The sequence below is a fragment of the Bradysia coprophila genome, chromosome II, assembly GCF_014529535.1.
Source record: "Bradysia coprophila strain Holo2 chromosome II, BU_Bcop_v1, whole genome shotgun sequence".
NCBI lineage: Eukaryota > Metazoa > Arthropoda > Insecta > Diptera > Sciaridae > Bradysia > Bradysia coprophila.
The window spans coordinates 12,914,632-12,940,937 of record NC_050735.1 but is presented as its reverse complement, the minus strand read 5'-3'; the positions used below and the strand labels follow the sequence as shown (position 1 = coordinate 12,940,937).

The following is a 26,306-nucleotide window of genomic DNA, read 5'->3' as shown; positions in this document are numbered from 1 at the left end:
TTTGATCACACTGCCTTCGTGATCAACTCGAAAGTGTCTGAACCTGTTCTTTCAGAAACTTGGAAAATCTTATGAAAATTACGGCAGAGTAAGTTCAAAGAACTGTCACACATCAATTTCAGTGCACATGTAACATAGCCGAGATATAGATATTGTAGTTATTTTATAGTTTGCCAGCAGATATGAGCCTACGACGAGGTTGCTAGGAATCTCGCGCCGCGTTATTCACAATAATTCACTTTTTGACACATTTTGTATAAGGAAGATGTCACTTTGTGAATTATTGTGAATGACGCGGCGCGAGATTCCTTAACACCTACGACGAGTGTAGGTCTAGGTCATCCATAAATTCTAACTTTTCGATGAGTGATGCAATCGGGCTCTAACATTGGGAATCTAGTTCTACACAAATAAACAGGTTAGTACAACCACGGAGGCGGGTGACACCACATTTTATAAACGCACTCACTACAGATAGTGTGAGAAATCCAAGAGTCTGAAAGAACAGGTTAAGACAACCCTGAATTGATCACGAAGGCTATTGACACACAATAGCGTCAACGGGTGCGAAGTTTATATGTAAAATGGAACTTAACAAAAACAAAATTCTGAATTTTCGAGAAAAATATTTTCTTCAAGTTGATTTCTCCCAATAACTGTTTATAAAATTTGGTGTCAACCGCCCTCGTGGTTGTCTTAACCTGTTCTCTCAGAACTTTGGAGAAATCCGCTTAAATATTTTTTTTAGAAAATTTAGAATTTTGTTTTTATTAAGTTGCATTTTTCATATAAACTTCGCAGCCGTTGACGCTAATTGTGTGTCACCGCCTTCGTGATCAATTTAAGTTGTCTTAACACATTCAAAATAATTGCGGCTTGTCAACTTTCGGCACCCTGGACTTTACTTAAATAGTCGTGGAATACCTCCAAATAAATTTCTAAAAATCTAGAATTCAGTTTTGGATTTTTAGAAATTTATTTGGAGGCATTCCTCGACTATTTAAGTAAAGTCCAGGGTGCCGAAAGTTGACAAGCCGCAATTATTTTGAATGTGTTAAGACAACTTAAATTGATCACGAAGGCGGTGACACACAATTAGCGTCAACGGCTGCGAAGTTTATATGAAAAATGCAACTTAATAAAAACAAAATTCTAAATTTTCTAAAAAAATATTTAAGCGGATTTCTCCAAAGTTCTGAGAGAACAGGTTAAGACAACCACGAGGGCGGTTGACACCAAATTTTATAAACAGTTATTGGGAGAAATCAACTTAAAGAAAATATTTTTCTCGAAAATTCAGAATTTTGTTTTTGTTAAGTTCCATTTTACATATAAACTTCGCAGCCGTTGTCGCAATTGTGTGTCACCGCCTTCGTGATCAACTCAGAGTTGTCTTAACCTGTTCTTTCAGAACCTTGGTCTTAACCGGTTCTTTCAGATCCTTGGTTCCACAAACTCCTGTACCCCAAATCTCCTTAAAATTCCTAAAATTTATAAAAATCCTTATACCAAATCCCCAAACTTAGAGTCGCGGCGGAGTGCAATGATGACCTTTTTTTGATTTTTTTTGAAAGTGTGGTACTAACATACTGTCTTCATGGCTGAATTCTTTTTTCCTTACATTTATTCAATACAAAAGCGCCTCAAGCAAAATTGCGTCAATTTTGAAAAGTTTTGCTTTTTGTGGTGTGCGTGATATGTAAGTGTGGCGTTCTTAGCGACAGTAACGACTCCCTGTGTATGGGCTACTGACAGGTGACGCAATTGAGAACTAGAGCCAATATATTAAATGTATTTGACATTAAAGGTGTTCGACGTGCCGCAAATAAAATATTTACGAAAAAATTGCACAATTCGGTGAAATCTTCGAATAATAGAAATAACAACAAAGATGCAACCATTTACTTGCTTCATGGTGAATATCAATTTGGTATTTTATGATTGCTTGCGGATTTTAGCCCGCGTAATCAAACCTATTTAACCTCAAACGTTATGTGACATTAAATTGGGATTTTTCACAATTTATCCGAAAATATTACTGATTTTCGTGGTCAAACAACCATCGTTGAGGCTTGTTTCAATTAGTACGATAACGAACGTTCAGAACTATCCAGTGATATGATAGCCATTCGCGTCGATTTGATCCGTTTCACTATACCCACCGATCAAATTTTTGTATGCAAATTTATGCCCTTATTTGATTACAGGACGTTGAAAACTCTAGATCGTATGTGGATGTTTTATACAGTGCTGACTATGTGGAAATACAGGACGCATTGATAACGTTGAAAAATCAAGTTATTGGCAGCAATAAACAAAAGGGATCGGTCATATCACAAGGACTTTTGCCGAAATTAATTTCATTCATTACCTTAGACGAGGTGCCACTCAGTGTTAAACTGGATGCAGCAATTGTTATTGGTGAATATAGAACACAAACAAGATAGTGTAACGATTGTGTGACAATTATGTGTTGTGTTGCTCCCACAGGATCACTTGCTAAAGGAACAGAGTCTCATGTTAGTGCGTTAATTGACTGTCGAATCGTTGATATTATGCTGGCAATAGTTTCAAATCCGAGCACTGACAAGCGACTGGTTGAAATTGCATTATCCGTGCTCAGGTCAATATTTCAGCATCCTCTTGCACCGATCGTCGAAATAAATACAAACACCAACTTCCTCAAAGACATAATTGGTAATATCGACAAGCGGCAGTGTCAGGCAATCCACTCGTAATTAATATTAACAAAAATTGTCTCTCCAGGCATTGCAGCGTCAGACAACTCCATTCATTGTCAGTCCTGTGTGGCGAATATTTTGGTGCCGTTGTGTCACTCGTTCAACGAACAAATGATTTTGTGTCACACCGGAGCGATTCCATTTCTGGCCAGGCTAATCACAACCGACTATTCAATTCTACAAATTCCCGCCTTAAAATGTCTTGCCGCAATGTGTTTTACAAATCGATCGGTTTCGGATGTTGTGTGCGGATTTACGTAAGTGTTTTGGGCTTTAAACATCTAGCGATTGACGTTGATTCCTCTTAACGAATAATCTATAATCAGTAGATCAGAAGATCGAAATGTTGATAGGTCGAAAGTTCCGAAGAACCAAGTGTTCAAAGGACTAAGAAATTATGGCAAAATCAAAAGGCCGCATTCGAATGACGGAATATGAAAAAAAAAACGTGAAAGACAAGAATCAGACTCATGAACCTCGCAAAACTTGTGTTCTGCTTTGGCCTAATCTGTCTGACCGATTTGTGTGCCTAAATTTCTATTTATTTTTCAGCTATGAGAACAAGCAATTACCGGACATTTTAACCGCTCTACTGTCTCGGGTTAAGTTATCTGATATTCAGTTAGCTGCCGCCAGATGTAATTGCAATGTCTAATCCTCAAATTTTTCAGTTTGTTTAATTTTCACGTTTTCTTTTCACCCACAACAAACGAAGGTCTGACCTACATCCATCGTTCTGATTCGCTGACATCAACCGATCCACGAATAGTTTATCGCACGCTTCCATGTCTTGCTCGACTTTGTACAAATGAGTTCGATGAAGAAACTAGAGCAACGGCCGCCGAAACGCTTGCCTACTTAGCAGAGGTACTGTAATCCATTCGTTTGGCTGGCATATGCCATAACAACCAACGCAATTTTTTCCAGATCGATTCCGAACTGCAAAGGCTAGCTGCAATATCCAATCATTTGATCAGTTCGTTATTTGAATTACTGAAAATTAAATCGTCGCCTCTTCCACGCGTCGGTGCCTTTCGATGTTTTGCGTCGTTAGGCGCGAATGACGAAGACATCCGTAAACGTATCATTGAAACGAAAGGTCTAATGGAAGAAGTTTTGTTTGGACTAGGAGATCCCAGTGCAGACGTTAGTTGATTTTTTTTAGAAATTTTGGTGGATCTTTGCTAACTAAAATGTTTCGTTTTAGGTTCGTCTAGCGGCCGTTCGATGTTTGCACTCGTTATCAAGATCTGTACAGCAACTTCGAACGACTTTTCAAGTAAGTGATCAAAGCCTCCGAATACAGGTAGAAAATTTCAATTGATTCGCCTGTACAGGACCACTCAGTCTGGCGACCGTTAATGACATTATTGCAAGGAACACCATCGAATGAACTGTTGACCGTTGTAACATCAACCATTTGTAATTTACTACTGGAGTTCAGTCCTTCCAAAGAGCCAATGGTTGAGTCCGGCTGTTGTGAACTACTCTGCGAACTAACTAAAAGTCCGGACGCGGCGCTTCGACTAAATGGGAGCTGGGCTCTGATGAATATGGCTTTTCAGGTTTTTATAAAAAAATTGCCAGCCCAAGCAAAAGAATGGTTCGCTTTCAAGTTACTTCATTTACAGGCGGACGAAATTATAAAAGACAAAATCATAAACACGTTAGGCACGGACCGAGTATTGAAATTGCTGAGCGATTCCGATTCACGGGTCATAATGAAAACGTTAGGATTGCTACGAAATTTGCTGAGCAAATCAATGGACATTGAAAACATAATGAAGAAACATTCGTCGCAACTTATGCAAGCGGTAAGAAGAGGCGGACCAATTGTTAGGGAAGATTGAGAAACATGCTCGGTGTCAAAAATGTTTTTTGTGATTACAGGTTAGTTTGGTGCTGGACTCCACTCATTCGTCGGAAGTGAAAGAACAAGCGCTTTGCATAATTGGCAATATTGCCCATGCAGCCATTTCCACTGACTATATTATGGAAGATGAAAGTATTTTGAAGAAAGTGTTGGATTTTGTCGTAAGTACAATCAGTCATTTGTTTCTGAATTGATTTGATCAGACCCCAAGCACCCCTTTGAGACCTCAGTAAAAACAATCACTAGCATCTTCGATTTACTCTTCATTTTATCAGCAAATTTTCCTAGACCTGAGGGTAGTTGGCATTTATTTGATTGCAATGACACGAAAAACTAGTTCGTCTTTTATCGAACGTCGTGGACGTGTGAAACCATCTTAAAGCTTATTCAACTCCTTATAGGAGCCAACATGCATGTCTGTCCCTTCTAAGGCTAAGGTTCAAAACCTGTGCTAAATCGTTACATTAACCCATACGAAAAGCACTTAAAAGGACCCACTAGGACCCTAACGAGAGTAGTCATAACACCATCATCGCAGAAAGTCCAAATTCGGACAAAATAAAGAATTCAATCGGTAGGTCTGGAGTGCCTGATACGTCAACTTGATGCTGATTCATATTCACAGTTTATATGTACTGGTCGACAGAACCGGGCTTATTTGCCGGTTCGTGATGCAATATTGTATATTGCTCTGGCATCCTGATCACCTACACTTCACTTGCATGGCTTGTCTGTCAATGTTTCATAACATATTCTTTCACTCTCACTTCACTCCAGTATCAAGTCCATACTACCGAGTCCGTCGCCTGCCATTCACCGTCAACACTAATCCATGCCCACATAACATTGTTGTAATTTGTTGTTCATTGTTTCTCTTCCAGACCCACAAAGACTGCAAACTCCAAAAGGGAGCCGTTATTGCCATCAAAAATCTCATAGACAAAAATGATTTAAACACATCCCGTCGATTGATGGTCTTGAACGATTTAGGAGCCGTTGACAAATTGGAAGCTTATTTAAGTATGGCGACCCATTTGTCTGAAGAGTATGATGTTTTGCGTTACATAATCAATTAAATCGAAACCAAAAATCCTCTTTTCTTCTTCGTTGTAGCGTCAGTAATGTCCGAAGTCTAATTCGAAGACTGGTTGGCTACACATAAAGTTTTTGTAAAATGAGGAATTTTAAAGAAAAGAAAAATGAAGAAGAAAGAATAATAGAAAAAATTGTACGATAAACGCTGGCTCAGTGCTGCAAAATTAATTGACGACACACTTCCCCCGATGATTGCAAATTAACAAAATTATTATGATGAATGTAATGAGAGAAAGAGAGTGAGAGAGAGAGAGAGAGAGAGAAACTGTGAACCGAGAGAAGTACTTGGAAAAAATTGTTATTGGTTTTTGTTTTTTGTTTTTTATTTTATTTTTAAATTGCCGTTCCTTCAATCAATCAATCGATCAATTTATTGAATAATGTGAAGAAAAAAATCAGAACCGAAACGCAATCGAAACACACACAAAAAAAAAGTTGAAACAAAATACTCGTATTATCAAATAGAAAATTTTCATTTTCGTTTCGCATGCTTGAAATAATGTCAAATCCATTCATTACAAAATCAAAGACACACACATAGAAATAATGACCGATGGAGATCAATTTCTGATGCTCCCTAAATGATTTAATCGTAAAATTCAATTCATTTGTAAAGACAAAAATTTATAAAACAAAAAAAACAACAACAAAAAAAAGTTTAAAAGTTTACAGCAGATCAATAAAATTCTTGCGACATTTTAGCTGGTATTTTGTCTAAATTAATCCTAAGATTTCAAGTTATAGATTTGTGAAGATAGAATCAAGACAGCTTTAAGAAGACGACATCCGAAGGGGAAAGAGTGGAGAGAGAATGGTGGTGAATAAAATGGCAAACAAAACATGAGAAGATACCTCAATCAGTCAAAGTTTAAAGCGATATTCGTTCTATCGGAAAGCAGCCGAATTGATAAAAGGAAACTGAACTATACTGCAGATCGAAGTACAAGAAGGAACTGCAGTCAATCTCAGGACCATACAGAACGCTGGTACAACCAATTGCAGCTTATAGATCCGAAGCCAGGGCTTCTAAAGTCGCAGAATTATGTGAAATAGTCGCCAAAATAGGAATTTCAATAGACCCGATATGGCCAGTCCAGCTTGGAGGCTTGATGCATGACCCAACGACATGAACAAACACTTCGGGTGCTTGAAAGAAGAATGAAGAATTCGTCAGTCAATGGAGGCGTGAAAGTGGGATTACACTTAAGGAAGAAGATTGAATCATGAAGCATTCAGCCTTACGAATAGCCCGATATAGTCATTTATGAAGAATGCAGAGCGGTCGTGCTCTAATTAAACTGCTAAATACAAATCCCAATGGAAGCCCAGGCAGACCAAAAATGAGATGGAAAGACGCCATTGATTCGGATATGAAAGCACTGACTAAGAGGAAATGATTGGAGAGCGTTGACGAAGAATAGGTCTGGTTAGAAGAGGATACTGAATTCCAGCAACTGAAAGGCCAGAACCAAAAATATGCTGTGGATTCCACTTAAAAGTAAGTAACTTGAGGTATGATAAAATCCAGTGTAAAACGTTCTTGCTCTGTGCGGAACATTTACTTCACCTCATATTGTATTTGAAATTAAAACGAACGAATTTGTAATAATTGACGATCAACGGAAGAAATTGATCATCAATTTACAAAATCTGCATAATTGGTGAACTCTCGCAGCGAACTGGTGTGCAGCGAACTGACAAAAAGGTCATTGTCAGATATAATTTTACTTTGATGACAAAAAACAGTTTCGCGTTAATCACTTTAAAATTATTGAAATTCGCAAAATTCTTAAAAATTATAAAATCTAAGAATTTTTAGGAATTTTTTAAAATTTTGCCGAATCAATTTCTAGTAAAAAATGCAGTGAACAATGTCAAGTCAATGTTCACGGAAGAGCTCAGTTTGTTATTTACACAGATAGAGCAGAAAATACGTACAAAAGGATCCGATCCAGTGTTAGTAGCGTGAAACAAGTAGTGAGTCTGAACAATTACCCAAACTTTAAAACGCTTTTCCATAAATGATTTAGCGTCGTACGCATGTGTGTCGAGAGCTATTAACTTATCACAAACGGCAAGCATTTTAACAGTTTTACTAATCTGATCTATTACTTCATTTGATCGAAGATTTTCAGGGATTAATTTCAGAAATCTTTTACTTCATTTGTTACGAACAATCTTTTTGCTATATAAGACCTAATAAGTCAGAGCTTGTCGTTTATTATTGCTGTCGTTGTCGATAACAGGTGACAGCCGTAGCCGTCTGTAACAGGTTAATTCCTTTTTATCACAAATTTTACATAAAATCAAAGTAAAGATTTTCAGGTCGGTCTGGTCGGTCTCGTCGAGAACAAAAACCAAATGGACCGTTTCCAGCACATGATTGTAATTATGCTGGCAGCTGTTGAATATGTTCGAAGGCATAACGGCGATAATTCCAATTGAAGAGTTTCGTAATGTTTTGAATCATTTCATTGAATCACAGGTACGCTCGAGCTTATTAAGTTGCTAAGTTTTTTTTTTTTTTAGATTTCGTCAGTTTGGGCTGATCATTTCTGATCAATGCACACAGGTCACGTACGGACCCTTTGTACTACCCAGTCATCATTAAAATCTAGAAGCCCTTTTTAGGACCTCTTCTCCACCTAACCCATACACACAGGCCTATTTGAGGGAATTGACTTTTAGAAAATTGATTTTCTTTACTCGCCAGAATTCTCTCAAAAATAGGCCCAGTCCACGTCGCAAGCCTAGCAAAAGAGCCTGCTAACGGGTACTACCAGGTCTAGTCGCATTCTCTACATTTTATAGAAGCATATGACTTTCCTGTGGGTTTCCGACCTCATCGCTAGCCTCATACCATAGCCAGCAGTCGGATAATATCCGGCGGATATTGAATTCAATCCAGGTCTAGTCGCTTTATAATTTACAAAACAAAAGACTTTCCTGCTTGCACCTCGACCAAAACACTACAGAGCCACGAGTCATTCATTCTCTGCGGCCTGTCATTACTTATCTACTCGTCGCTCTCGGCCGCCCTATAGCCCGAAGTTGCTAAGTTACAAGTGCTTATTAAAACTGACGAGAATTTGTTTTTACTTGCGCCATGTTACGAAACCATCGGCTTTTAGAAGTGTCAATAATTTTACTAGTACGAACTAACAGCCCAAGAACCGAAAGCGTATGACGAAGTTGAATAGAGCTGAGCCAATGACTTTGACTTTACATGTATTTGTATAGTGATTTTTCTGGGCCGTGCACCAATACTTTCCGGAGCAGCTTTCCCCTCGGAACAAACACAAACTCACACAGTTACGTAAGAATGATTTTCCTGGTTTACAAATTCACGCGCAGTCTGTCATTGCGTGGTTTCTCTCCTTGTGATGTAAATATACCTTTTGGTTCTATCACTTTATCGTTGTACGTTGCAGTGGTTTGTAATAAGACTTTTTCGTTTCTGCCAACTTGGCCATTAAGTGCCTCTTGATTAAGTAAACATTTCAAATGAAATCAGATCCGTTTTACTTCACTTTTGTTACATAAATTATGAAAAAAAATTAATTTAAACTTTTAAAGTTCTTACCGCCAATTCGACCTGAAGTTGAATGAGCTCAACATGCTGGTCATAAATTTCACGTCCCAACAGATTCTTTTTCTTCTCCAGCAACGAATTCTTCTTCAACAGATACACTACCACTTCATCGTCCGATGACGATATCAATTCATTAACAGCGTCCTCTTTCAAATTCGGTTCAACCGCCAGATTACATTTCTTTAACATTTCTTGCAGCAAAACCATTTCATTTCGTTCGCCAATGAGACGCGATTGAAGTTGAGCCTTCCATTTAGCCAGCTCGAGATTTTCCAGTTGAAGGCGTACGAGTGTTTCGAATTCGGGATGATTTTCCGGTAACATTAGTAAACCGGATTCATTCACGTACATTTGATCGGAATTCGGATGACTTTCTGACGATTGTAGCCGCTTAACCGGTCGCTCCATCGTATTGCTTTTATTGGTTGTGACCTGAAGAAAAGTGTGTCGGTTGCGTTAAATGAGTTGGATGAGGGTGGCTGACTTACCTGAACGGTGGTTTTGGTTTCATTTGATTCCGTAGGCAATACTGTTATTGTCTTAACAGACTCATCATCTGAACATACTGATTTTGGTTTTTGCATTTCCAATTGAATTTCACCGTCCGTTGTGTCGTCCAAGCTCTTATGAACGGGATCGTTTTTCTTTTCAAAAGTACGCAGTTTTCTCTGCAAAATTAAACGTTAGGTCAGTTCGCATATAAAACATAGGACTGGGAGTAGGCGGTTTCTAGTGGTGACACTTAAAGAATATTATAGAGGAATCACGAACGTAATGCTTGGGTGAGACAATGAAAAGTCTAACTTGCTATAACAACACAGAGACCAGACACTTTCATCACATCATAAGGCCCGACTTCAAACCTATACCATATTATTGCACAACCAGGTCCGGAATGGTCGATCAGGTGTCGCCAGCATTTCGACTTCAGTTCGGTCCTGTACCCATCATGATTTTTTTTTCTACGACGTACTGTTTTGAGCCCTAGAAGCACCCTAATCAGTAAAGGCCTATTGTAAATCTCGGCTGTCATAGAAAATCAAAATTGTTGGCAAAATGAAGGAATTGGTCCCAGCACCGAACTGGCTCGAAAAAGTCAATCGGATGCTGTACGAAGAAAATTTGTAAACAGGCATTCATACATACAAGAATCGAAAAAACCCTTCCGGCATCGCCCGGCTACCCATGGTTCGCGTGTAAATTGAAAAACAAAAAATTTTCTTGGGCATTAGCCCTACTCACGTTAAAAAAATTTGGTTCATATCTCTCGGAGGAATGTCGATTTCGTTTTATCGGACACAACACAATTCTCTAGAACATCATAATTGACAAAAAATTGTTTCTGAGTCGCGCAACGCATTTAAAGTTTACATGACAACGCATAGAAACGCATGCGATTGCGTTGCTCGACTCAGAAACAATTCTTTGTCAATTATGATGTTCTAGCGAATTGTTTAGTGTCCGATAATGAAACGAAATCGACATTCCTCCAAAGGATCTGAACCAAATTTTTTTTAGCGTGAGTAAGGCTATTGGACAAGTCGAAAATTAAAAAAAAAAATTGCCAGGTACACCTGCCAATGAAAATATTATTTTTAAAATTCATTATTTTAATTGGCCCTTAATTTTGTCATCAATTTGAAATTTCTACGATGTGTGATATATACACTAGGTCGACCCTCGTCACCCACGCAGACTTGTCGTTACATTTAATAGAGTTATAAAGACTTAGCCTTCAATCATTGACAAAATTGATAGTTTTCTCTCATGTTCGTATCGAATACATTAAACCCGATCAATGTCATATAATATTGGAACTGAAATAGTTGTGACACTCCCCCATTTTTCTCGATAAAATTTCAAATAAATTATACCAATGGGTATTTCCCTGGTGCAAGTTTTGATTCAGTCACCATAGTCAACATTTTCAACAAAATCTAGTATCAGTTCCATCGATATTCGAAAATTCGATGAAAATTCAATTAACACCAAAAAAAGGTGAAACCAAGCGCTAATCAGGTACTTTTCACTTTATGACACTGCCTCGGAAAAGTATTCTCAAGGATCAACATATTTTTTTTCAAATTTATGGGTGGAGAGGTGAATGCGGAAGCACCAATGGCACTACTGTCACACAAATGACGGATTGAACTTATCGAATCATTTTATCCGAATCTACTAGACCAGTAACATATCCTCCAAACACAACACCGCAATCATCTAAACACCTACCTTCAATTGTGTTATAATTCGCTGCACTTCCCAGAGTTGTTCTTCCCTTTTCTTTGTGACAAATCCAGCATTCATTTCGGCATGAATCTGATTCAGCAAACTGTCTTGTTTCCGTAGCTCTGCATTAATTTCATCTGGTGTTTCTGGTATTGGGCTGGTTGACGTTATCGGCGGCACATATCTACAAAACAGAAATGTATTTGAATTGATAAGCACCGACAGACATTTCAATTTTCGCAATAAATTAGAAATGAGACACCGCCGGTATCGGTTGTTTTTTTCTACTATTTTTTTGTTAACCTTTTCGAAAACGATCGAGATAATTTCCACAGATTGCACGACATTGTCCAATATAATTATGAAGATGAAATGTTTACGAATAAAATTCTGAACTCGCTGGAACCTATTTTATTCGTGCGTTTCCAATTTGTATAAACAGTGAAATATATTTTTTGTAAACCGACCGAAAGTCAAAACACTTGAGTCAACAATAAAAAAGAACCTCTCTATGCTGGTTTATTGTTTATTAAAATATTTCGTAGGTACGCGACGAAAGGTATACTAAACTCATAAGCTCTGGTTATAAGTATTTTAATGTGTATATTAAAACTGAGATATGTAGAAACTGTTCGGTTGCATTGCATTGTGATGTCGTCGTAATGAAAAAACAATTTACAATTGTTATTATTTCAACTGAAATTTACGTAAAATAAATCTGCTTATCTGTTTCGTTGAGCAAATATTAGTAACAGTTTTTTTTTGCGCAATGTATCACAAACATTTAACATTCCACTGCGAACAGGTATTGTCGGTGCGAAAGAAATAGAAGTTGATCGCGTGCACTATTCTCAATGCTAATCACATAAAATTATTATCGGGTCTGAAAAAGTGCATTAGAATGCAGATTAGACTATTTATGAGCAAAGTCGGTATTGGAAACCGGTTTCCGATAATACTGAGTTTTACAGTTTTGAAATGCAGCTTTAGCAGTTTAAAAGGAAGTAAATGAAGAAAGCTTTTTCACTAATAAAATACTTACGAACAATTTGGAAGCAGGTAAGTAAAGTGTGTTATGTGATAAGTGAATCTGAGAGATGTTGACGTTGAACGAGGGCCTATTTTAAGGGAATTAAGAGTGAATTCGCCAAAACTTCGAACATTCGGGATTCAAGCCGATGGCGATCCGATCGAGGTATGGCTCAAATGAATCGTCGTTCAATTCTGAGAATATCGTGGAACAACTTTTTTAAATAATATTAATCAATAATATTCAGCTTCAGCTCATTGACCTTCATAAACGTGCACAATTTGACATTATTCACATTTCGCATGTTGGAGTAATTAATAAAAAACGATTTTCGCGACCACTTCGGAGAAAATTTTTCTAAGGGCCATGACAGCCCAACAAAGTTTTTTCGGGAAAAAAACATGTTCCACGATATTCTCAGAATTGAACGACGATTCATTTGAGCCATACCTCGATCGGATCGCAGTCGGCTTGAATCCCGATTCCATATAAGCTGTTCGAAGTTTTGGCGAATTGACTCTTAAATTCTTGAAAATTCTTTGATGTTACAGGCGCTTTTTCGCTGTATTCGCTATAGTTAATTTACAATTGTTATCGTTTCAACTGAAATTTACGTAAAATAAATCTGGCTATCTGTTTCGTTGAGCAAATATTAGTAACAGTTTTTTTTTGCGCAATGTATCACAAACATTTAACATTCCACTGCGAACAGGTATTGTCGGTGCGAAAGAAATAGAAGTTGATCGCGTGCACTATTCTCAATGCTAATCACATAAAATTATTATCGGGTCTGAAAAAGTGCATTAGAATGCAGATTAGACTATTTATGAGCAAAGTCGGTATTGGAAACCGGTTTCCGATAATACTGAGTTTTACAGTTTTGAAATGCAGCTTTAGCAGTTTAAAAGGAAGTAAATGAAGAAAGCTTTTTCACTAATAAAATACTTACGAACAATTTGGAAGCAGGTAAGTAAAGTGTGTTATGTGATAAGTGAATCTGAGAGATGTTGACGTTGAACGAGGGCCTATTTTAAGGGAATTAAGAGTGAATTCGCCAAAACTTCGAACATTCGGGATTCAAGCCGATGGCGATCCGATCGAGGTATGGCTCAAATGAATCGTCGTTCAATTCTGAGAATATCGTGGAACAACTTTTTTAAATAATATTAATCAATAATATTCAGCTTCAGCTCATTGACCTTCATAAACGTGCACAATTTGACATTATTCACATTTCGCATGTTGGAGTAATTAATAAAAAACGATTTTCGCGACCACTTCGGAGAAAATTTTTCTAAGGGCCATGACAGCCCAACAAAGTTTTTTCGGGAAAAAAACATGTTCCACGATATTCTCAGAATTGAACGACGATTCATTTGAGCCATACCTCGATCGGATCGCAGTCGGCTTGAATCCCGATTCCATATAAGCTGTTCGAAGTTTTGGCGAATTGACTCTTAAATTCTTGAAAATTCTTTGATGTTACAGGCGCTTTTTCGCTGTATTCGCTATAGTTAATTTACAATTGTTATCGTTTCAACTGAAATTTACGTAAAATAAATCTGGCTATCTGTTTCGTTGAGCAAATATTAGTAACAGTTTTTAGAACCGTACGAAGTACTGGGGTCTTATAGGTTTACGCATACGTTTGTTTATATTGCCTCCGGCAATTTATTTGTGTATGATAACAAGAAAAAGAATGGATAATGTAAGTGATTTTAAAGGGCAAATAGCTTTTCAGTGGAGAAGAGTATCAAGAAGAAGATATAAAGAGTTTCACACTAAAGGCTTTTGATACGAATAGGTGTTTCGTACGGGTCGGCGTTAGCTATGTTTTTTTGCGCAATAACGCGACTTGACTTTTGTAAAAACAAACTTGCCCCTGTGGGAGCATGAATCCATGAGATTATCGGACGTGAGGACGTGAGTGATATATATTTGATCACCCTAAATACCTAAAACCTGAAATACCTTAAAAAAAATTAAAAAAAAAAAAAATTCCACAAAAATCATTTGCGTTTTCAAAAATTTCGCGCACAATAAAAATCCATATCACCTTCATTCATTTGTTGTCATTGTATAAACGGCGGATGTAAGGAACGAATCCAACGTTTAAAAATCGGTCAACTTTTGCCTGGTATAGAGCCTTTGGTACGATGAACTTTGTCAGTGATGGGGCCACTACTTGCATTACTTTGACTTATATACCAAGGATGAACCAAGGCAACTAACTCAACCACCGTCGTTCGATCTATGTGGACGGACTAACTAATTTGATAACATTATCGTTCTTCGTTCAATATCAATTATCTGCTTACTGGCACATACGTTATCTGGTGTCGGAACAGTGCCGGATTGACTCAAAAAAGCCCTTCGGGTGTTGTATGAAGACATTTTTCATTCATTGTCATTTATCCATAAAAAAATTAAAAGGCCATTCGGGAATCGCCCGAACGCCCATAGGACGAGTCCGGCACTGTGTCGGAATTACATTCGTTGGACATTTTACTTCTTGTGTTTGTACTTGTTTCATCTTGTCCTACCCGTACATTCAGACTCACCGATATTTCATCGTAGGACCATTTTCACACGTTGTTGGTAATCATTCTTTTGATTTTCGTATCATTCGAAAAAGCTTCCTCCAATAAGCTATTAGCGCGTGAAACAGGAGAGATAACATTAAGATCAGATAAGATCTTTAGCGGAAGACAACACAGCCAAATTAAAAAAAAAAAAACTCGTTTACACTATCGCTAGTCAAAGAAACGAGAATGCTCCTGTCAAGAAACGCCCGAGAAAAACTGGAATCAAATGAACTACCTGTTATTCCGACAGACACCGCGAAATGGGAACGCTCTTTTCAACGATTCGTAATACGCTCCATATGTGTTGGTCACACCACGTAAATAACGACACATACGTGCAAAGGATACGCTCCTTTTAGGAAACGCGCAAGAAATGCAGAGGCAGCTAAACTCTTTAACGTTACCTAAAGAATATTTTCTCCAAACGAGGCAAATGTACCCTTCAAGAAACGCTATAGGAAAACTGAAGGTTAACGAATCACAACTTTGACTTGACAGACGTCGACAACAATTAAAACCTACAACAAACTGCAGCTTGGATTGAGCAACATCACGGAAAGAAGAGGACACTAGAGCAATCACGAACAATTGCAAACCAATTGCACTTGCACACGTATGAAGAGCGAAAACAAGACTGGGGCTTCTAATCGTACCTGATTATCAGTTAAGGATCTGATTAAAAAAAACTGGGAAAGCGGCACATCCAAACCAACAGCGTATATATATTCCTTATAAGAAATATGATAAAGAAAAAATTGTGAGACACATTGACACCAGGTCCAGAGCCTTCGTTCATCATCGAGTTTCACTGGTTGACCTGGATGCAGGTCCGTTTGATATCCCTCCTGTTAGTTTCCGCATTGACATTCGGCCTCTATTTCTCGGCATTTTTCCTCAAATTCATGAGTTCCATGAATTCCATTTTACAACTTGCCGAGCAAAAATGTTGGTAACCGTCCCGTTTCACCGTCGTAATTTTATTCAGGAAAAACAATAATCGCTCGCGAAAACAATAGGACCCAACTGTGAACAACTTTAAAAACAAACAAACCACAAAAACCAAGAAATAACTTGAAAAACTAAGACAAATTCGACGAAGGAAGTTGAAGAGTATTTTACGCGGTTTTATTTATTCGCCATCTGAATGCCCATCAGTTCAAATGATTTTTTTTACCTTTGTACCTCATTGTAAAACATTCGATTGGTCAACAAAAACTCGGTAGATAATTTTTCTAACATCTAGCATCTAGCTTGTTTTTAAAGAAGATTTCAAAGATTGCTTTGCTTTGTGATGCCTGTTCCAACGTCATTTAGAAGCAAATTTATTCTTCGAGTTTAGTTAATTTACAGAATACACCATTCTTCGGTGATAAAGTTGCGTACAATTCCTTAGTCTCAATCTTTTTTTCCGTTGATGGTCCAGGTTCCAATCGATACATCAAGATTAGTTTTGCGATAGTCAATTGAAGCTCCATATAAGCAAATCGCAATCCAAGGCAATTTTTTGGTCTTGGTAAATGGACAAAAAATATTAAAGAAAGTTGAAACCAATACGGAGCACTCCACTTACCCAATGCCAAATGCCAAATACGACATTTTATCGAAAGAACTTTCAAATCTTTCCGGTCGAAATTCTTCGGGATCTGGCCACAATGTCGGATCATTGTGGATTGAAGAAACGGCTATACTTACGGGCATTCCTTTCGGTATGACTGTACCTTGATATTCGTAATTCTCATTGGCTACTCTTGTCACAAACGGTGATGCCGGTGGAAACATCCTAAGCGTCTCCATGACTATGCGATTGAGCAGTGGGACTTTAGAAACAGTAGATAAACTGACGGTTCCATTGTCCACAGCTTTTCGAAGTTGAGTTCTCAATTCTTCTTGAATGTTTTGATGATTCACCAAATTGTGCAAACAAAATTGAAAAGTTACTGCTGTTGTTTCATAAGAAGCGAGAAGAAGAACCATTGCATTTGTCACAATCTCTTCGTTTGACACATTTTCACCATGCAATACTCGGCTCATTAAATTATTATTTGACTTAACATCTAAGGATGTCATCTCTAAATCCGTATGACCAGATGCCTTAATTCTCTTTGTTTTCATCAATAATTGCAAAAAATCAACAGACTGAATTTTTGTAACATTTCGTTTTTGGATTATCTTTTTTGTGAAATCGTAGACAAAGCCTTCTGGTGACCACAGCATATAAAACCGAAATTGTTCCCACAAAACCCTCAGCGGATAAGCTATAAATGACAGCGGTGGATACAGGATCATTATGCTTGCTAATATTGATCTATCAAAGCGTGGACTAGAAGCTTCGAAGAAGTTTTTAGTTTCATGTTTTAATTTAAGATCAAGCCCAAAAACGCATTTAGTCGAACAGGAAAACATGAACTCATAAATCAAAGACTTCAAATTTAACTCTTCGCCACTGTTCGCCTTATCACCAATTTTGCTGACGAATTTGTCTATTGACTCCATAATCAATGGCTCCATAGCTTTCAGTTTAGAGGGTGAAAACGATGGTGTTATCGCGGCACGTATATTTTTCCAAGCGTTGTAATTAGACCAAATAATCATATTTTTTAATACTGGAACCGGATGAATACCGCCCTTTTATAGTAAAATCAAAGTTATATGTTAACCAATTCTTCTAGAATTGAATTTGTTCATTGAACTGATATGTATTTACCGGTATGACCTGATTTCTATCGGTGAATTTGTGGAAATCTTTAATCAACACAGAACGAATCAATTCAATGTCGCTGACCAATATTTGAGGTCGCCCGCCAAAAAAGAATCCGACGATAGGTCCATATTTCTTACTCCACTTGGGAAATATAGAGTAGGACCCTTCACGACTAATATCAATTAAATTACCCAAAAAAAAATTTGGTTCCGGACCGGGAATGCGCAATCTTTTAAATATTGTCAATTGTCGTTGCCGCTGGTAAAACAAAACAAACAGCAGAACAAACGCCAAAGTTAAAATCAACATGTTGCACAAATGATATTACTTTCAGATGTTAAGCTTAAGCAGCTATTACACGTAACGAACCGAGCGGCAAACTGAACTTATTATTAAATGACTAGTATAATATATACAATCATTGGCAAGTATTTTCAAGAAAAATTCACATTTTCTCTTAGACTAACAACTGTTCATAAACATTGCGCGTCAATCTTGCTTCCATTATAGAGTAAAAAGTCATTTGTGAACGCATGCGGCCTCTACTGCCAATCAACACATCCTGGTGCCTAAAAGGTATTTAATTGGGTGTAATTTACTTATTATGCACCGTTGCGTTGTTGAGAACTATAATATTAATCATTAATCAACTCAAGATTATATAAGGGCCCATTCATAAAGTGCGCATGCTAAAAATGAGGAATTTTCGACCACCTTCCCAGTTACACTCAAAAATGTTTTTAATTATTTTTTTTCGAAAATATACGCTTTTGTCTAAAAACCGCCTCTTCATCTCTGAAGCGTGCTTTCTTTGTGAATGACCCCTAACAAGAAATTATTTTTTTTGCGCGAGTAATTTAAATTAATTTTTAAGTAACTAGGTCCCACCTGTTGAGTGGGTCAGATCCCTTGACTGTTTGTCTGAGCTTCTCAATAGTATTTTCATTGGCAATGATTTATTGATTTATTTCAATGAAATTTAACTTTGTTCGTTGATGGCCACAAAAAGGCATTTAGAAGAAGAACTAGTAGAACGGTCTAATAAATCTCTCATCGATGATTTAATTCTGTTTAGTTTCACTTAATAATCTTTGAAACTTTGTATATAAAATGTCCCTGGAAAAAATTGACGGAAATTGAAGAAAAGGCTTCTTTCGAGAACTACTACCTGATGGTTGAAACGATACCGCCCATTTTCGAACTTGACCTAGGGATTTCAATACTTCGTCGATTAAAAAAAAGTTTTTGAAAATCGGTTGAGATTTACTCAAGGGCACAAAGGGCACAAAATTTTAACATTTAACGTTTTATCATCACATTTCCATACAATTTTAATCATAGTGAACGTGTTACGTACGGTGTATTTTCTTTTGTAAAACCCATGACTTACAGTCAAGGGAATTAAAGTAATTTGGAAACTGCTTGTCTTCTTAAGCTGGTTATGCAAACCGCTTTACTGTGTAAATCACCGTTAGATTGCAGTATAAAATTACTAGGCCCCACTGTTTGTGGGTCGGGTCCCTTGACTGCCTTTTTAAATTTAGGGAAATTAAAATAAATTGATTTTTTTTATTGAAATGAGGAAAGTTAGCAATGACCAGTGATAAACACACGGGATTCTTAATTGTACAATGCTAACTGTAGCCCCGACAGAACCGACCAGTGATAAGCTCACAGAATGTTTACTTTTACAATGGGCTTTAGCACAAACTAGTGCACTCTTACATTTACAATGCTCACTTCATCACCAATGTTATAGGTTTCGCCTCATTCCGAACAATATTTTTTGGAATTACTTCAGAAATACTCAAGTTATCGTGCTATCAAGCGTTTCATACATTTCAGTATTTTCCGTTTTTTGCTAACATTTCATACATTTTCAGGTACATTTTACAAAATCGATCATAGTGAACGTATTTTATGATATATGACCCTTGACTTAACAGGGAATAAAATGGAAATTTTCTAGTGGACGGATAAAATAACATAATTCATTGCATACACACACAATAGACGAGATGAGTAGCATGTTCAATCATGAACTAACAATTAGATTATTAATTATAAAAATGTGCATACGAAACTGATTTAATGATAATTACTTGACTATTTAATTTGCATACTGTCTGGTCATATATTCGGATCATCCTATCAAACAATTAAAATACATCTTGAAATCGTTGCGCTAATTGATGATCGAGCTTAATTATGTTGGAGTTAACCTCTGTGACAGAAACAAAAAACCTGTGACTTTCAAATAAGACATGCATTTTGTTTCAGCTGTTTTGCAGCTGATCCACTCTGCAATCGTATACATTTGAAAATTTGGAAGCTATTTGACGTTGCAAAAATATAAACAAATTTGCTAATGCTTGTTTATAGGGGTGAACAAAGTACACGCATTCGTGTGGTAATGGTAAAACCGTTTAAAGGCGTAAAACCATATTTGATTGTATGAGTGGGATCAGCTGAAACGGAATACGTCACTTATTTCAAAGTTGTCAACTGAACTATTGGAAAATTGTATTTAACTTCTCCATTATACTGGCAATCAAACTGCCATTTTTCTTATCCTCAGCAAAAGATGTTCTACTATTTTAATCAGTTTTTTTAAGTTGTAAACCTGCCGATTAAGCAGTTCGCAACACATTTCTGACATTTCGAGATACTTTTCCCAAATCTGTACTGATTTCAGTAATTTGTTTCCTCTGCAACCGCGTAAGACGCACAGTTTGAGATCTATATGAGGTCGATATTCCAAAATCTCAGGAAGGCATGATCATAAAAGTTGTTTTATGGTACCCAGCTATAAAAAACTTTTCGAAACCGAATGCTGTTACCCCACACAAAAACTATCGTTCTGATTATAATCACTCGAAAAGTTGTTTAGAATCGAGATAGATGCGACGATTACCTCATCTTTTGGCTCATGTGGGGCTCAAACTAAGCTCACAGAGACTTTTTTTTACCAAAATCGGTTCAGATTTAATAAAAATAGCTCGGAATGTCACAATTTAGCTGAACTATTCCGTATGACTGGAGATTAAACTTGTAATTTTCAAGTTGTGTGTCAACTTAGAACTATAGGTAAAAATCGTAATCTCCCTATTATTTGTGGTGTTTTACTTTCTGTTATATGTTGACGTTTAATCATCAACAAAGAAAATAGAGTTTGTCTCAAATACTATCGTGGCTGATGTTATCTGAGCAAAACTTATTCTCAAAACTAAAAAGATAATTTTCTGCTCAAACTGCTCGAATTTTCTGTATTTTCAAAAAAGTTCGAGAAAATTCAAGAAAACACATTCCCTCAATAAGGCTATGTATAAAGAATAGTCCAGCTGCTAAAACAGCTGCAAATTTGATTGACATTAGGTATAATCAAAATTGATATGAAAGGTTCGCGCGTTAGAGAATGGAAAAACAGGTTGACGAAGCGCAGGAAATTGAAAAAAAAAATTGCCGAACATTTAGGAACGTGGATGAAGCACCCATTCACACCTTTAAAGGTTCAGGTCAAGCCATTTTTATTATAGAAATCAATAAAGTGTTGAATGAACATTCCTGATTTTATATAGCATGTTAGCATCATACATTCACTTCTACCGCTTCTACCTCTCCTGACTTTTCTTTGCTGTTGCTCAATCTTTTATTAATTAAAACAAAGAGAGATTCATAGTGGCTTAGAGGCTCTCAGTTTGAAGGATTTCTGACTTTCTTCGACATATTTGAGAGGTCAATATTTTGATCAATAAGTATTGTGATCTAAGGCTTGAAAGAGGTCGAATTCATTTCATCTAATATGATACGGACAATAGATCGAATCCTGAGCCTGATAGGTCTGGATGTTTAATCTTGAATAGGTTCTCTACTACAGCAAATATAATATGCTTCGGAAAACTAGTGCGGTTTACTAGTTCGAGCTCATTGATATATAGAGAAACTACAATATTCTACAAGTGAACTTTACATTTAAAGGATCGTACTCACTTGTCTAAAACAGTGTCGCCGAACAGGCGCTTGCAATGACTCAATATAGCCGATAGCAAACGTGGTGTCATCTGCATTGTTGGACCCAACAATATTGCCACATTCTGTACGCTCATTTTGTTCGCTTTTTCGTGCTGCGTAACTGCATCCAGATGCATCACCATCCACGATAATAACGTTCTGTTCGCAGTGGGCAGTTGATTGATGAGATTATTCAATTCACGATCTTGCTGGCCGACTGGCAAAGATGCGGCTTCTTCAAATCGGCTAGTTAGATCTGTGGTTAGTATCGGTTCAGGAAGTTCCCTGAAAACAAAAAATAGTTTGTCTCGTTACTGTCACACAGTTCAAACGTTCCAACAATAGAGGAACTTACTTGAAAAACAGTTTCAAAAGAGAACATGCGGTGACCACATCAAAGTCGTCTATACTGCTCGTCTCTCTGTTGTTGTAAAGCGCTTTCAAATGCTGGACCCTTGTTTTGATTGCATCGCCTTTGTAAATTTGATCACTAGACAAACCGTGCTCCTGCAGATAGTCGATACAATCCCGAACAACTAACGGTAATGGCACGTCATCATGACAACGATTTCGCTGGACAGACAACCCAATGGATACGCCGAATATTGGTTGTGCATCTTGACGAAGGAGTAAATGAAAATTTAATATCCCAACAGATGTGTTACAATGTCCCGCGCACTTACCACCCAGCTCTAAGATTTCCTCGTTGACGCTGGATTGTTTCGACTTTTTGTCCTTTTTCTCTTTTTCTTTTGATTTTTCCTTTTTCTCCTTCTTTTCTTTGTCCTTTTTCTTGTCCTTGACGTCGCTACAATCTTTCTCCTTCACTTCGACTTTTTCTCGAGATTTTTCCCGTTTCTCTTTGCTTTTTGATGGAAATTTGAATGCTTTCGACTTCTTAATTGACTTAGACGGACTTCTTGCACAAGGAAACAAAGCATTAAAATCCGATCGAAAGTGAAGTGAAATTGTTAAAAACTTACTTCGTATCTAGGTCCTCCTCTTGTGAACTTTCACCATCTAAGGCAGCGTAACCCTTGTCCTTCTTATCTTTTTTCTCTTTCCGTCGTCCCAAAAGTATTTCTTTTTTGCTAATCTTCTCATGGTCACCTTCACTAACTAGAATATGGTTTAACGAAAAGGGTGTTAAGTACAACACAAAAGAGAAACCAGAAATTGAGTCACAATTCTCACAATCTTCATCATCTCTTTTTCGACTTCCACCCGAATCTGATCCATATAAGCCGGGAAATTCTTTTTCTACGTCGGGATCGGGACTGTCAAAGTCCATTTTGTATATCACAATTGAATGTATTTACTTTGTAACTTTTATTTATTTAAACAAAAACTGAGATGTTTGTTATTGCGGGTAGTAAAAACTGTCAAAATCAATTAATGTTGTACAGCCGTCTTGCTTTCAAGCAACGTTCAAAAGTACACCAGAGTAAAAGTTTAATGTCATAAAAACCAAGGCTGTACACTTTGGGGAGTCACCGGAGTCACGCAGATCAATGAAAGTATAAACCAGGTATGGTCTGTTCATACAAACCGGAGGACATGGCGATTTCATATAAACAAACTCACCTCTCATGAGAGGTGAGTTTGTTTAAATCACCATGTCCTCCGCTCCATACACAGTTTGACATTCGACCATACCTTGTGTTGATGTTCATTGACGCAGATCGGCATTTTATTAGATACGCGCAAACACACCACTTCTGATGATTTTACATATAAACAAATTCACCACATCAACAAGACGACGAGAATCATCACAAGATTCACCATCGGCCATTTTATCATCATTTGTGGTGTGTAACCGGCGTATCTGTATCTGCCTGACCTCCCTAAAGTATACAGCCTTGATAATAAACACTGCTCTCATTGCGCTGCATGCCGTAAACGAATTCAGGCTCTGATAGATCAATTCAGTTGGCGAAAGTAATGGCAGAGATGTGTACAAATTTAATGAAACAAGGGTGGATTTGGGCATTATTTCACAGGACTGTCAATGATTGAAGTTACCGGCAAGTCGGTCTTCTGTCACTTCATTCAAACAATGGACAATGTGATCGAAAATCTATATGTTTTAACAAATGTTTTTTTTTTTAAATTTTGGAGCTCAGAAGCCCGACTCGCAGGCTGAGCCATCGCTGAAATTTGCGGTTGTCAGGATGACAATTCCCACAATCATCGAAATGAGTTGAAGTCCATGGGATTGAAGTTGGTTGTGTAAGGTTTGTACCAAAAGTGAATAAGCAATCACAGCAAGGTTATAAAAGAACAAATTCAGACACCTACGAAGGCAACTGAAAGATTTTATTTTATTTGAAATCGTCTTAGAAACTTATGTTTCTAGTGGCGTATGTTCTTCAACCTAGTAAAGAACAATTTTGGGAAACTGTCTTACTGAGATGGTCTCTCAAAGTTATCACAAATTTTTCGGATTATTCATTTTGCTAAAGCTAGAGGAATTATTAACATAAAAGTTTTGTCATATCTGTTAAATCAATAATATACAGAAGGACATAGTAGCGCTCTCAGTCGATCAAAGGGAGCCAATAAGATGACAACGTTGACATGATACCTCTCGAATGTAATTCTATGATAAAAACCTACCAACCGATTCGAAAAAGGTAAGTATGTACTTCTATACATACACATTGTAACCTTCAGTCTAGGTTCTGCAAGAACAGGTTAAAACACTTACAAATGTAGTCAACACCCAAATTTTAACGGTTCAATGAATATTTTCCATTAGAGATTTTGAGTACACATAAAAATCACTTCCAAAATCTTGGAGGCATTACTAGAAAATTTGGGCACCATTGTCATTGGTAGTAGACTATGAGACCTCTTAACCTGTTATTTTAGAACCTAGTTTTCAGTGGCCGCAAAATTGTCTAGTGGTTCCTCGAACTACCCAGATTGTCTGCTAAACATTTTATATGCGGAAAAAATCCACTGAAGTTCGAATCCCGCTGCCTTCAGAACTTAACTCACTCAACTACAATATTATTGTCGGAAAAGATCACTTCAAAAGTGTAGTTGGTGTATTAGTTAGTGTAGGTCTGTTCCATCGTACTATAAAAACGATTTTTGACAGGCCGAAATCGAACAAGAGCATCTACAGAGCCATAACATCAACGCTCTTGCGAATATTTCGTCAACAATAATAATTTTTGGTTATTAGGTCTCCCAGATGTAGATACGCGGATGACTCACAGAAATTTAACAATTTCATAGTAGGTGCATTCTGTTTTGTGTGTCCCCGCGTATCTAATAAAATAACGGTCTGCCTGACCTCCCCAACCGTCTATAGGTTTGTTCCAAGTAACTGTAAACCCGAACTTTGACAACCCGAACAACGACAATTTCATCCATAGCAACGTCGCTTAAGTGATATTTCATACAAATCGACCAACGTCGCCTATGCGATCTACACGGAGGTATTATTGAGATTATGGTTATATGGATGAAATTTGACAATTCATATGGCCTTGGAACAAACCTATAGCCTTGTGAAATATAACCTTGAGACCTTTACAGCGATTGACAGCAATGACGTACACGGCTATTAATTTTATATGCCTCCTCTCGAAGCAATTTGACAATTCAGAACTGTCACTGGTTTAAACTTTCGAAATTCGATTTAATTATAAATAAAAATGTCGTGAGAGAGTGTATCCACCTCTAATATTAAAGAACTTATTCAAATTATCAATAATTTTCGGTCTGTTATTTTTGTGTGAAAACCTTCCAACCGACGACGGATAGTGATACGCGACTGCATTGAATTGCACAACAAAGTCAAGGAAAAATTCCGAAAAGACAGCCTTGTGTATTGATCCAGACACCCACAACCTACAACAACAATACGATAGATATTGATTTTATGGAAAATTGAAGACGGTAAGATTGTGAATTTTCAGTGTTGTTTGTTGTTTTCATTCCTTTTATCAACGAAATATTCGGTTGTCGTAATTTGTTGCATTGTTTCGTTCCCTAACACACATTCAGAGACATTTTGTCGAAACAGGTGAAATATTACCTTCGACTTGACCTAGTTTTCATTGTCCAGAGGGCGGGGAAATATAGAGTTCACGTTGACGGGTCATCACGTATGTAAATGTAAAATGAATCAAAGAAACGTGACTTCCGGAATCAATAACAATATTTTCATAATTAACTGACTAATCGCCTGTACACGGGCCTGTAATATTCGCTCTTTCGTGCGTATAGATTTCCCAATAATAGTGAGGCTCAATTTTATTTGGACGTGTATCAAAGACCGGTTTTGAAAAAAATTGAGTGGATCGGTGTTCCCTTACATTCGCATAGTAGAAATTTAGATATAATACTGCGGAACAATGGAACGTCTGGATGTACTTTTATTGTTTTGTTGCACCAAGGCAAAAGTAGACGTAGCGCCGTAGAAGAAGAGTTTAA

General features: G+C 37.2%; 4 protein-coding genes across 6 annotated transcripts in view; 2 read left to right on the top strand and 2 right to left on the bottom strand.

Annotated features, from left to right (window-relative positions):
- The first annotated feature begins 1,539 nt into the window (after window positions 1-1,539).
- LOC119074099 (armadillo repeat-containing protein 8-like) lies at window positions 1,540-5,956 on the top strand. The gene is made up of 13 exons (XM_037180068.1): window positions 1,540-1,915; window positions 2,208-2,421; window positions 2,491-2,697; window positions 2,767-2,998; window positions 3,294-3,379; window positions 3,457-3,608; window positions 3,669-3,887; window positions 3,949-4,020; window positions 4,079-4,306; window positions 4,373-4,555; window positions 4,632-4,775; window positions 5,496-5,659; window positions 5,728-5,956. Exons 1-13 carry the CDS (start codon window positions 1,892-1,894, stop codon window positions 5,774-5,776), a joined length of 1,974 nt encoding a protein of 657 aa, XP_037035963.1. The 5' UTR covers window positions 1,540-1,891; the 3' UTR covers window positions 5,777-5,956.
- A 3,258-nt stretch (window positions 5,957-9,214) lies between these two features.
- LOC119074060 (ralA-binding protein 1) lies at window positions 9,215-23,259 on the bottom strand. 2 transcript variants are annotated; one of them, XM_037180013.1, is made up of 8 exons: window positions 23,052-23,259; window positions 22,841-22,976; window positions 22,541-22,776; window positions 22,213-22,474; window positions 21,837-22,142; window positions 11,534-11,714; window positions 9,790-9,969; window positions 9,215-9,733 (listed from the first exon to the last, which is right to left on the bottom strand). In XM_037180013.1, exons 1-8 carry the CDS (start codon window positions 23,146-23,148, stop codon window positions 9,272-9,274), a joined length of 1,860 nt encoding a protein of 619 aa, XP_037035908.1. In that variant the 5' UTR covers window positions 23,149-23,259; the 3' UTR covers window positions 9,215-9,271. The 2 variants fall into 2 exon arrangements, with proteins under 2 accessions (XP_037035908.1, XP_037035910.1); XM_037180015.1 differs by having other exon boundaries at window positions 22,541-22,773; window positions 23,052-23,258.
- The window catches only part of LOC119074017 (HEAT repeat-containing protein 5B), a 28,794-nt gene continuing 15,994 nt past the window's right edge, over window positions 13,507-26,306 (top strand). Inside the window, exon 1 of one of the 2 annotated variants that reach the window (XM_037179996.1) lies at window positions 13,507-13,526. The gene's annotated coding sequence lies outside the window, so the exon portion shown is untranslated. Of the gene's footprint in view, window positions 13,527-25,481; window positions 25,770-26,306 lie in introns of those variants that run through there. The other variant, XM_037179988.1, reaches the window with a different exon arrangement.
- LOC119074078 (cytochrome P450 3A11-like) lies at window positions 16,413-18,234 on the bottom strand. The gene is made up of 3 exons (XM_037180029.1): window positions 17,850-18,234; window positions 16,716-17,770; window positions 16,413-16,654 (listed from the first exon to the last, which is right to left on the bottom strand). The coding sequence occupies exons 1-3, from the start codon at window positions 18,153-18,155 to the stop codon at window positions 16,468-16,470; spliced, it is 1,548 nt and encodes a 515-aa protein (XP_037035924.1). The 5' UTR covers window positions 18,156-18,234; the 3' UTR covers window positions 16,413-16,467.

Excerpts from the sequence above, each read along its gene's own strand:
- LOC119074099 (XM_037180068.1), top strand. The coding sequence starts at position 1,892 with ATGCAACCATTTACTTGCTTCATG. Across the intron at positions 1,916-2,207 it reads AACCATTTACTTGCTTCATG|GACGTTGAAAACTCTAGATC; the intron begins GTGAATATCAAT and ends ATTTGATTACAG. Across the intron at positions 3,380-3,456 it reads TCAGTTAGCTGCCGCCAGAT|GTCTGACCTACATCCATCGT; the intron begins GTAATTGCAATG and ends CAACAAACGAAG.
- LOC119074078 (XM_037180029.1), bottom strand. The coding sequence starts at position 18,155 with ATGTTGATTTTAACTTTGGCGTTTGTTCTGCTGTTTGTTTTGTTTTAC. Across the intron at positions 17,771-17,849 it reads ATAGAAATCAGGTCATACCG|GGCGGTATTCATCCGGTTCC; the intron begins GTAAATACATAT and ends TTACTATAAAAG. Across the intron at positions 16,655-16,715 it reads TATTTGGCATTTGGCATTGG|ACCAAAAAATTGCCTTGGAT; the intron begins GTAAGTGGAGTG and ends CCATTTACCAAG.
- LOC119074060 (XM_037180013.1), bottom strand. The coding sequence starts at position 23,148 with ATGGACTTTGACAGTCCCGATCCCGACGTAGAAAAAGAATTTCCCGGC. Across the intron at positions 22,777-22,840 it reads GAGGAGGACCTAGATACGAA|AAGTCCGTCTAAGTCAATTA; the intron begins GTAAGTTTTTAA and ends TCCTTGTGCAAG. Across the intron at positions 9,734-9,789 it reads AAACCAAAACCACCGTTCAG|GTCACAACCAATAAAAGCAA; the intron begins GTAAGTCAGCCA and ends ACTTTTCTTCAG.